Here is a 12,759-nt window from a genome sequence, read left to right as displayed (position 1 = left end):
AATATTTAAATATAATCAAAAAAAAAAAAAAAGTACATGTATATTTCCACACTTATTGCTTCAATTTAAATCCTAAATAATAAATATTCTCACTTGTCATTCTCATAATAAAGTGATTTATGTTTGGTTGTTTGATAAAACTTTTAAAATAAAATAGATAAATAAAAATATTTTATAAAATATTTCTCTTTTATCAACTCAAATAATTGAGTTTTCTAGAAGAAAAAACATATTTTTAGTGAGTTTTAAAGAAATAACACTTCATTTCGACAATCAGTTTTGTCATTCGACGGAATCCACTTGTTGTCACTTAAGTCCCAAATCAGTAGAAAAGTCAAACAGGTCACATATCTCTAAAATTCAAAATTTTGCCAATTTCGAGAAATTAGCGGAATACATGTGCCTGAGTCTGAGTGGTTGGTGACTCGACGAAGAAATTTGACAGTCTGACAGAACTGATTGAAGATATTCGGTGTTATTTCTTTAGAAACTGCAAAATGTGCTATTTTTTCACCTTTCTTGCTAGAAAGTGCTAGTTTGGTAGAAAACCCTTGAGGGTGCGTTTGGTTTGCAGGAATGTTTCTGAGGGATTTGGATTCCATGGGATTTGGATTGGATTGGATTTGAAATCCATTCCTCTGTTTGGTTTGTAGGATTTGGATTTAGAATTTTTTTTTTGTAATTATTTCTGGATATCTTTACACGCCCCTGTTTATACTATAATGCATGACAGGAAATTAGGGCAGAACCCTTGTGCATTTTCTATTCAACAATAGGGCAGAACAGTAGTTGGTCCTGGATTGGTTTTGTATTATCAATGCATTATCAAATTAAAACCCCAAAATGCAGACCAGAATCGAGCATTTCTAATGCTATAGAAAAGGGGTTAATCGATTACCTGCTGAGTGATGGGAGACGCCGGCAAACAGGAAGGAAGACATCACCGGCGAGGAAGACAACACCGGCGAGGAGGCAAACCTAGGGCACAGCTTCGCAAGGGACGCGACGGGAAGGAAGCGGGAGGCGTGGGTGAAGCAATCGATGGGAGGGAAGCAATGGGTGAAGGAAGCGGGAGGCGTGGGTGAAGCAATCGATGGGAGGGAAGCGATGGGTGAAGCAATCGATGGGAGAAGATGGAGACGAGAAGATGGAGAAGATGAAATCCCACGAGGATGGGATTTTAAAATCCCATGTATTTTCAAAGAATTTTGAAATCCATGGTTCACGAGATTTTAAATGAATCCTTGGATTTGAAATCCTACCATTCCTACAAACCAAACATAGGATTGGAATGGATTTCAAATCCAAATCCCCCTAAATCCATTCCAATCCCGCAAACCAAACGCACCCTGAGCGTATCTATTTATTTCTTATCTTGTTACAAAAGACTAACGATACTAGATAGATATAACAAACATTTAATAATGCTACTAGCAATTTTGTGTACATGTTTGAAAAATCCTTGGTATAATTTACTTAGGGGATGTTTACCCAAATGTTTACCCAGAAAGTGTTTACATATATGAGTCAACTCTATATTTTACTTTGATGCGTAATATTTTAGTACATCAAAACGTATCGAATGCAACAATTTACCGGGTAAGCACTTACCTGGGTAAGAGTCGTCATCTTCACTTACCGGATAAGACTCTTCATCCTTCTCATTGCTCTTACCCGGTAAGATTATTGGCCCTTGTCATTTTCATCTGATGAGAAAATTTATACAGTAAACACTTACCAAGTAAGTGTTTAGTAAATGACCCCTTAATAAAAAAAAAAATATATATATATATATATATATATATATAGTCATATAATTAATTATGTATTTCACTTTAATATATTCCACATCCCCACAAAGCATGCTTAACTATGGATTATATTTATTTATCACTCTAATAAAATAGAGTTTGTTTCAAACACAACCTGTCGTATTTGTACAACCAATGCAACCCAATAAATTGWGATATTTATGGAAATGATGAGAGTTCATTTATTATGATTTAAATATTTATGAAAGATGAATACGGTTCATTAATTATGATCAATACTTTATAATATGAAACAATCAAAATTTCTTGAAATTACATATTCATCAAATTAAATAGACGGTTGAGATTGAGTTGTATTAGTTATACAAATATAAAAGGTTGTATAATAACTCACCTCTACATAAATAATTTTACTTAAACAGATGTTATTAATAAAAAGCCAAAAAACACCTCCGTAATTAGTGTACTTGTAAGTTGTATCATAGGACTTCCCAAAGTTGCTATTGGGTTGCTAAGTTTAAATATGATCCATGATATTTTTCAAAGCCCATCGGCCCACAAATAGAAATTTAGAATAAATACATGCATTTACATATAACAAGTTGTGTATCGATGTAATGCAGCGGAATCATGGGCGGACCTACCAATGGTGGTTACGGTGGCACGTGCCACCATATTATTTCTCTGTCGAAAGATAAAAGAATTTAGGTTCGTGAAATGTGCAACCGTATTAATCTGTTGTGTGCCTCTGTATGTATTTTGAAACTACAATGCGAACAAGTTTTATTTGATAGAGTTGGTTTGCAAGACTTTTATTTCACTCAAGAGCCAAATTCAAATCTTGTTAATGTCATTTTCTTAATCAAATAGTGCCATTGATTGAAAAAAAAAATCTGTATATTTGTTTCTTTTAGTCAACCGGTGCCACTGTTTGAAATTTTTTCGTTTTAGTTTTTTCTTATAGTCAAATGGTGCCACCGTTTGAAAAAACTTCTGGGTCCGTCCCTAAGCAGAATGTTACATTTGTTTAAATCGAGAACGAAAAAAGCTATGTAATTTCTTCTTGATAAAATATACAAAATATTTTTTTGTACTAATAAAGTTTAGTGTTTATTATGTATTGGACTCTGCTTATCTATTGGTTTTATAATGTTAAAATATAGAATTGTATGAAATTGTACGTATGTGAAATAAGTTGTAAACTTGAATTTAAAAAAAAAATTATGCATTCCATAAACAATATTAAGGTTTAATAAGGTACTTGTCTTTGTTGATATAATACGATTTATGTAGTATTGAGAAAGGTGATGTTTTTATTTTTGAATAGAAATAAATTTGAAGACATCATAACTTTTTAAAAAAATATATCGACATTAATATCAAATTAACTATTTAAAAGTTCTTGTTTTTTATATAATTTATTTTTTATTATAATTTAATTTATGTCAAATAGTGAAGTAATTTATTTTTGCCTTAACAATAAAATTTTTATAAGGCTAATGATTCTGTTAAAACTCGATAATTACCCTAATTATATTTTAAATCTTTTATATTTTTAAATGAGATATTTATCCTCTACTTGATTATGTTTATCCGTAGTTAGTTACACGAATTCAAACATAGAGCTTTAATAAGTTGTACTTATGCATAATTTACTTGTATCTTGAATTTTAAGTAATATGCATCAATATACAGTACTTCATACATAAAAATGAGTTTTAAGAGTTTTTGTCAAATGCTTTATAATATAGTATAGATATTAAATAATTATTATTTTTTCTTGATTCAGGTGGTGTTTGGTTCAGTCAGAGGAATGAAAATGAAAATGACAGAGAATGAAAATGAGAATGAATTTCATTTCCCCCAGTTTAATCTGGAATCAAAATGTAGGCTTTTGGGGGAATGAACTCATTATATTATATAAAATCAAACAATTTCTTTTATTTTCATTCAAAGTAATTACTGCCTAATACCTTTACCCAAACACCCCATCAAGTTAGTTATTTGTAATATGATATATAAGTGTACAAAATTTAACCCAAAGTAATATTGCATCACATATATGATAAATATGATTGAATTGACTTTTAAGCAAAACCACATGGCATTTTCAATTAATCATATTAATTTGTATTTAATAAAAAGTTGGATGATTGTCTTAATTTTCATGTGCATCTTCTTTTTCTGAAAGAGGATCTTAGAGAAATTGTAAGACTTTTTTTAAATATATATGTAAATTGATAAAATATTAAATTATGTTTTTCGTCCATGTGATTTCTAAGTGAAAATTGTAATTTTTTTAAACCTGGATATCCAACTCGCTATACGAGCCGACTAATCCCAGGACGACCACATGGTTTGCAGATAGTCCGGAGTTACCGCGTTTGAACCTCCGTGGCCACAAGGGGATTAGAAATTACGATTTTTATTCTTATGGTTTATAAATCAAAGTTATTTTTATCCTTATGATTTATAAGTTATTGTTGTTTAAGATAGGAACTAGTCTATGAACGAAAATATCAATAGATTGTAAACCATATGGACGAAAATAGAAATTATTAATAAACCACAGTGACAAAAAATCGTAATTTACTCTTAGTTAAATAATAAACAAGCACGAAAGTTAAGCGAACATTTTTAAGGCTAATTTGGACAAGTTTTATAGCTTTTATAATTTATACGTTTTTTCATGATTTTAAGTTGATTTAAAGATATCATAAAACCTTACTATTTTAGATTTGAGAAGCTATGAAGTGCTTTTTTTTTTCTTTTCCCGATGGAGCTTGCATGCAACTATGATAGTTGGTCGGCTTTCCTTGTCTTTGGTCTCCGGGTCAATTTTGACATATGTACGACTGATTAACTCATCAAGTTGATACAGTAAGAGAAATACAGATTATAAGTTTATGACTACTTGAATATTCTACTTCAATATGAACAAATTAAATTAACATATAAAAACTAATTTAAGAAAAATGTTTACCTTTATTCGTCATTTATTATGTTTAAAAGACCATCAACATTACAAAGTAATGAATTATTCTGTTTAAGTTCAGAATCTAACGAAAAAAATCATAAATTTACCCTGAAATTTTTTTTATAATTTCTTAGGTAATATGTGTTGTGCAGATCTTATAAGAAACAAAAGTCATCACTTAAATATCTATATGAACTACCCGGTAAATTCATCTTGTCAAACATTTAGAGCATACACTATAACAAAAATCGATTTTATAAGACGCTTAAAATGTAAAAAAAATGTTAGAAATAATAATTTATATGATCTAAGTTTATAGGACAAAACCAAAAAAAGTCATATCTAAAAGTGTCATAACAGGTTTACTGGACGCTTTTAGAGTTTTTGGCGTTATAACAAGTTTTTTCTGACTTTTTTAAAACGACGTGTCATATTAACTATTTTATTCAACAATATTTGAAAAAAAGATGTCTTATAAATACAAATGTAAAATAGCTAATAGAATACTTTATTTTAAAAACGTTCTAGAAAACTTGTTAAGACACTAAAAACGTCTTATAAACCTATTGTAACGTTTTCAGATATGACGATTTATAGTTTGATCTTATAAACCTAAGTTCTATAAAATATTATATCAGGACGATTAGATAATCTATACATCCTATAAAACCAATCGTGTTACAATAAAAATATTGGATTCTTGCATGAAGCACATATGCAATTGGATGATTTCACTGGAACCCAATTATAAATAACCTAAAAAAAAAGAACCGAAGAACATGAAAAAAAAAAAGATATTAATATAGATGTCAAGTTAAAAATAATAAAATGATCATTTTTTAATCAAATAAAGAATAAACATCTTATTTTAAAATATACTCTTTAGATGTTAATATGTGTATATGAGAATTAATAATAGAAAGAAAGATGTGTGAGGCGACCTTGATGTCTCACTTTTTTGTTTCCTGCCTTTCTAAGCAAACCAAAATTTTGATTTATGCTTAATGAGTCATGATGAGTGGGTGCTTTAATTTAATCTCCACTTCCAAATAAAACAACTACCACAATCAACTCTCATTTGGCTAAAAAGGAATTAAAATTCTCACAACCCAACCCCCTTCCCCCTCTCTCTCTCTCTCTCTATATATATATATATATACACATACATACATATACATAATATGTATGTATATGTGTGTACATGTGTATATGTCTGCATATGTATGTACATGTGTATATGTATATGTTTTATATATATATATATATACATAATATGTATGCATATGTATGTACATATGTATGTCTACATATGTATGTACATGTGTATATGTCTGCATATGTATATATATATATATATATGTGTGTGTGTGTGTGTGTAGAGAGAGAGAGAGAGGGGTTCAAGGAAACACCTTAAAAAATGAAAAACTGAGAAACACCTTGTTAACCGTTCATTTAGAGAGTATGCACATGTGCATATAGGTAATTGAAGTTGTTTTTTGGTTTTTATGCATGTATGCATGTCCGACAAATTGCTTACAATTACTTGTGCGCACATGTGTATACCGTCCAGATAAACAATTATCAGAGTGTTCATCAATTTTCAATTTTTTACGAATTTCCCTAAACCTAACCCCCCCCCCCCCCACACACACACACACATATATATATATATATATATATATATATATATATATATATATAGGGGAGGGATATTTTGCAAACCAAACTATTTGTACAAACCATGAAAACGATCGATTTCATTATTTATTTTAATGACTTTTTTTTTTCACGAAATTGTTTAATATGATGAAATTGTTTCAAATAATTCATTTTAAATAATTATGGACATTATTATCTTCATTATATTAATTTTAGTAAACAAATTCCATCAAAATCGAGAAATACATGAAACAATTTAATTTTTACATAGAAACACAAATATATGAAACATACTCATCAAAAAATGAATTATTTAAAACAATGTCAAAATATTAAACAATTTAATGAAAAAATATCACTAAAATAAACAAAGAAATCTACGATTTTCACGTTTTGTACAAATAGTTTGGTTTTTCATTTTGAACCCCCACCCCCACCCACCCCCACATAGAAAGAGAGAAGCGAGTTCATACGACATGCACCACTCAAATAATTAAAATAAGAGAATACTTAAAGTTAAAAGCAAAATAAATAATTATGGGCATGAGGGTAATTTCCATTTATAATATTATTTAATTAATTAACTCAATCCCTAAAATTGAGATAATCATGATCCTATCATATAATTTTGTTTGATTTTTTTCAACTTAACCGGTTTTATTATTTGAATCATATTCGTCCCACAAATTTGTTTCTAAACCAAAGTTGCATCATCATCATCAAGCGTATATTTGATATATTTTCACGTTTTTCATAGTTTTTTTCAAACGATTTTTTGATTCCAAATATTGAATCATATGTCATTTTTCTCCACTGTTTATTTTTTTTTCACGTTTTTATTCATATGTGATAAGTTAAATATCACATGTGATTTATTGAATGCAATACACATAAGAGACCAAACATGTGAGCATAGAAACCTACAAATCGTAACATAATGCTAGTACACATAAACTTATTATCAATATCACATATCTAAGACATGTGAATTTATTACTAATATCACATGTGATAATAGAGAGAGTAAAACATACAGAATAATCTATTACTAATATCACTTGGGGTTAAATAAATTATAGAACACATAAACAAGTTTAATATAAGGGGGTGTTTAAGATTGCTTATAAAAACAATTTATTGACTTATTCCGGTGTGACACCGGTAATAAACATTTTTGAGTGTTTGGATAAACAACTTATACCAATGCTAACCGGTCATAAGGAGCTTTTAAAAAATTTAAACCCTTCTTATTTATAATAAGTTGATAAGTGTTTTTTATAGAAAAACATAAGCTGTTTCAAATAAACAATCTCAAACACCCCCTAAATATCACACATAAGAAGATACATACATACCATGAATGTGAATAATATAAAATAAAAAGAATATAAAAATCATGTAGAATAAACAAACTAATACAATTTCATGTAATTTAATTGTTTTTGATACAATATGATGTAACATAAACCCAAACACTCCAATCAACCTAGATTAGATCATAAAATCAACCTAGCAAAAAAAAAAAATTAACCACTCTTCATTCCATCACCTCTGATGCAGATTCTAAAATCGAATCCTTCCGCAACGAACCTGCATCACATCGCCAATATCCCTTATTGTCTACAACATGGTATCAGTCGAAGTTAATTAATGAAAAGCTGCATCACATCGTTGGGATTTCCGTCGTTACTCAACAAAGCTAAAGATGGGTTTGAATTCCAGAAAATCAACGTACTTGTACTACCTTGTAATTGATCTCCTTCAAGAGATTGTTGATAGTTTGAAGAGATAATAGCGATTTTGTTCGTAAAGTTGGTGTAACATCTAGCATCTTGTGTATTGCTCCTACTTCCACAATGGCGACTTAATTTGTTCCTGAAATCGATATCAAACAAAACAATAAACGGTTATGTTTCAACATTTTTATTCAAATTTTACCAAACATACCAACGAATTAAGAATAAATGATTAAAAAACATTTGAGATGAAAAGGTACATGAGAGAGAATGGATAATTATGGGAACAAATCATGTCCCTCATAGTTCGTGAGACTTAATCCTCTAATTAATATATTTATAAGATTAATTCTTTTTGTTTCCGATTTTACCTTTGAATACCATTAATCTTCTAACAAAAAAACACGGATTTCCTTATAATTACGATAATTCCCATCTTTTTTTTTTCAACCGTTGATTAAATTAAGTGGATGGTTGATGTCTATTCTCTTATTTTCTTAATTAAGTGTTACTTTCTTTAAACCTCCTTGTGTGTGTGTGTATATATATATAAACATGAATCTGAATATTAGAATTTGTTTGAAGTTATGTACCATGCCGATGATCTCCATGCAATTAAGTGGCTACAAATTATTTAGCTACGATGTTTTTTTGTAAATGATTGACGTAAAACCATGTAGCAATATAAGGAAACATGGCCTCAACTACGACATATTGTAGAGCTATGGATCGAGACAAAATGTTTACATCACTATATCGGAGAAACAAGCAAGACCATACCCCTTAACTAAAACTAAAACCCGACATAGAACAAGCAACACTTAATTTAATCTTGTGACATTGTTTTTTGAATTCATTGTCGATGTTAAGATCTCACAACAACTAGATTCATACCATTTATCTTCTATATATATATAGAAACCTCTTTTCTATGCATAAAGGCTCTTTTGTAGAGTTAATACGAGGGTTTCATATATTTTCACATGGTGTCAAAGACAATATCTACCACCTAGGTATTCGATACTTTGGGGGCAACCCATATGCTCATCTAGGCTCCATTAAATAGGCGAGTAGGCATGAGAATGGGGCAGGGACCTCAATCCCCATCCCCATCGGGGAATTTGATCATATCCCCATCCCCAACGTGGAAACGGATATTTTTTTCCCGTTTATATAAGCTATCTTAAATCAAATATGTGAGAGACCAAATATGTTTAATTCTCACATATTTCTAAGAATTCTAAAATCAAAAAGTAATTTAATTTAATTTAATACAATATAAATCACAACATCATATAATAATTAATAACTTAAAACCAAAAGAAAATTTGACGTCATAAATAATATAAAATCATATCGAGTAATTGTATTATGACTTGATCTCTAAAATATTAAATACTAACATCCAAAAATAGATACGGGATGGGACGTGGAGTGCGATACTCATCCCCATTCCCCGTTTGAGACAAACGGGGATCCCCGTCCCTTCCATATCCTCGATTTAGCAAGATCTCCGTCCAAGAAAGGTGGGCCGGATTCTCCAACAGGTCGAGACCCATTCCCATGCCTAGAGGCAGTGAAGGAGTTGGTAGAGCCGTAGATTCTTAAATTGTCTAAATCTTGTCATAGTTTTTTTTCTTTTTTAGTTATGTCCCAATATGCAAATCTTAATCAATAAAATTACAGAATTTTAGACCCAAAATGGTATGATTTCCTAAAGCAAAGACCAAAGAAACATACCACAAAAAAAAAAAAAAAAAATAGAAATAGCAAAAAGATAAGGATTTTTGAAAAATAATTTCTTGAAACTAACTATTAGAATGACAATAAAATATCAATTCAATATGAGATAAAAATAAATATCGATAGTATGGTCTGATTGAAGTAGCCAATTTCAATTTACGAACGCTAAATCGACAAAATGATACAATTGATTTCAAAGGTGACATATATACTTGTATAAACAGACGATGATTCAAGTCCGACAACCAAGATGGTTTAGAAGAAGCCATTCTGAAATGCCATGACTTTTTACAATACATAGATCTTCATGATTTTTAGATTGTTATTTTTTTTCTTTTGATTAACCTGGATATCCAACCCGCTATGCGAGCCGACTAATCCCAGGACGACCACCTGTTTTGCAGATAGCCCGGAGTCACCGCATTTGAACCTCCGTGGCCACAAGGGGATTTGTATTCTTCCTTTGATTTGAACCTGAGACTTCCTGGTACTTTTGACCTTTAGAACCAAGCTCAAACCAATCAGGAACCAATCTTATGGTTTAGATTGTTATATTTATATTAAAAATACAAGCATTACAACTGAAATTAATTGTATCAAAATATAGAAATTTGAAACTACAATTTTAACTAAAATTGCAACCTATCACCAACTTAAGTTTTTAAACACCTCCAACTATAACAGCCCCATCTCACCAAACAATTACACCACTCTCAACCTCCCCACCCCACCCTACCCTACCCTGCGCCACCCCCTCTCCATATATATAAACCCTACCTCCATTCCCACATAACTCGCTCATTCATTCCCATTCTTTTTCTTAATTTCCACACCAAGATCGATCTAGAAAACAAAATGGTGTCCCATTTTCTGTCATTACAATTCTTGCTACTACTCATCATCCTCCAATGCACCACCATCACCACCACCGTAGCTCAGTCACTAGCACCGGCTCCCGGACCACCAGGCCCCACCAACATCACCAAAATCTTGGAAAAAGCCGGCCAATTCACCACCCTAATCCGCCTCTTTGAAATAACCAAAGTGGGTGATCAAATCAATACCCAACTCAACAACTCCAAACAGGGAATGACTGTATTCGCACCACCTGATAACGCCTTCTCCAGCCTCAGTGCCGGAACCCTCAACTCTCTTTCCGACCAACAAAAGGATGAATTGGTTCAGTTCCATGTCATCCCCACCTTCATCTCCATGTCACAGTTCCAAACCCTCAGTAATCCGTTGAGAACACAGGCCGGGGATAGTACCGCCTATAAGTTTCCGTTGGACATTACGACTTCCGGCAACCAGGTGAATCTGACCACCGGCGTTGTTAGTGCCACGGTGGCGAATGCAATCTACTCAGACGGTTCACTTGCTGTTTATCAGGTGGACAAGGTGCTGCTACCCATGAGCTTGTTTGGTCCGCCGGCTCCGGCAGCCGCGCCAGCACCTGAATCTGGAAATGATAAGAAAAAGGACAAAGACGATGATAGTCAGTCTCCTAGCGACGATAGTGCTAGTGCCAACTCCTCCGATGCAGTTGATTTGCGTCGTGATTTGCATGGGTTAATGGGGGGAGCGATTGCTTTCATCGCTATGTTTTATTTGTGACAATAGACGGTGGAGATGATGCCACGTCGGCAATTTAATAGATGTGGGTCCGTTCTTTAGCATGATTTGTTTATTGGGTGATTGTGATTAAGAGGGTAGAGTGATATGGTGTGTTGCGTGCTTTTTGAATAATTGCTGCGACCTTTGTAATCTGTCGTCCATTTTGTCATTTGAAAACATGTACCCATAAGATTGAATGAAATTCCGGTTTTTCATCATCACTTTTTCTAAAACATTTTGGAAATTTATTTCTCAATTTTGTATTCATTCGCAACCTTTCTATCCAATGTTATTGAATTTTTGTATTTGTTCTTAAAAGAAATTAATTAATTTTTCATTTTTTTTAAATAGAAAGAAAATAAAAGATATCATTTTTATAAATATAAAATCTAAAAATATATTATGCTTGAATGAGTCATAGACCAATTTTACGATCATGTGCTTTTGGGGTGCGTTTGATATACTGGATAGGGACATGACAGAATAGGACAGAGATCACTGTCCCATGTTTGGCATAAATTTTATGTGAAACAGACAAGAACATAGTGGAACAAAGTGGAACAGACCTGTTCCACCCTACCCCATGGAACATGGTGGAACAAAATGAGATAGACTTATATTTTACCAATATAACCTCAAAATAAAACTTAATTATCTTCTAAAACATTAAATAGGTCTTTTTTTTACATTTTATTCATTTTTTAAATTTTATTTATTGTATTTTATGTTTTTCTTAAACTTTCATTTGAATGTTCTCAAAATATTATTTTTATACGGTTTCTATATTTTTAATAATTTATATTATTTATTATATATTATTAATAAAAAATAATGTAGAAAAGAGATAAAAATAAAAATAGAAAACTACATAAACTTTTTATTTGGTGTCAATTTAATTGTTTTGACGAAAACTTCAAATGATATATTTTGTTATAAAAAATAATTAATCTATTATAATTTAATAAATTACATAAATTAATTAAAATAAACAACTCATCAGGGGTAAATTGGTCATTTGACTTGTTTTGTTCTATCCAGTTTTATCTTACCAAATGTTGAACAGTTGTTATGTTCTGTCATGTCCTGTCATATCCTGTTTGGACACCAAACACACCCTTGAGTACAAGTTTCACATACGAAATTTGAAGAATAAAATGACAAAAAAAACAATCGCACGTCTTTGTTCACATGTCTATTTCATATTGTACCAATACTATTAAATAAAATACATCAATTGTTTGTTCTATCTTCTAATTAA

The 12,759-nt window shown here is 31.0% G+C and overlaps 1 protein-coding gene across 1 annotated transcript; it reads left to right on the top strand.

Moving 5' to 3' along the window:
- Window positions 1-10,701: 10,701 nt before the first annotated feature.
- Window positions 10,702-11,734, top strand: LOC112522160 (fasciclin-like arabinogalactan protein 11). The gene has a single exon (XM_025131245.1). It carries the CDS (start codon window positions 10,743-10,745, stop codon window positions 11,499-11,501), a length of 759 nt encoding a protein of 252 aa, XP_024987013.1. The 5' UTR covers window positions 10,702-10,742; the 3' UTR covers window positions 11,502-11,734.
- The last annotated feature ends 1,025 nt before the right edge of the window (window positions 11,735-12,759 follow it).

This window comes from Cynara cardunculus (genome assembly GCF_001531365.2).
Source record: "Cynara cardunculus var. scolymus isolate 2C chromosome LG 1, CcrdV1, whole genome shotgun sequence".
In the NCBI taxonomy this organism is placed as follows: Eukaryota; Viridiplantae; Streptophyta; class Magnoliopsida; order Asterales; family Asteraceae; genus Cynara; species Cynara cardunculus.
This window is presented reverse-complemented; position numbering and strand designations above follow the sequence as displayed.

Excerpts from the sequence above, each read along its gene's own strand:
- LOC112522160 (XM_025131245.1), top strand. The coding sequence starts at position 10,743 with ATGGTGTCCCATTTTCTGTCATTACAATTCTTGCTACTACTCATCATC.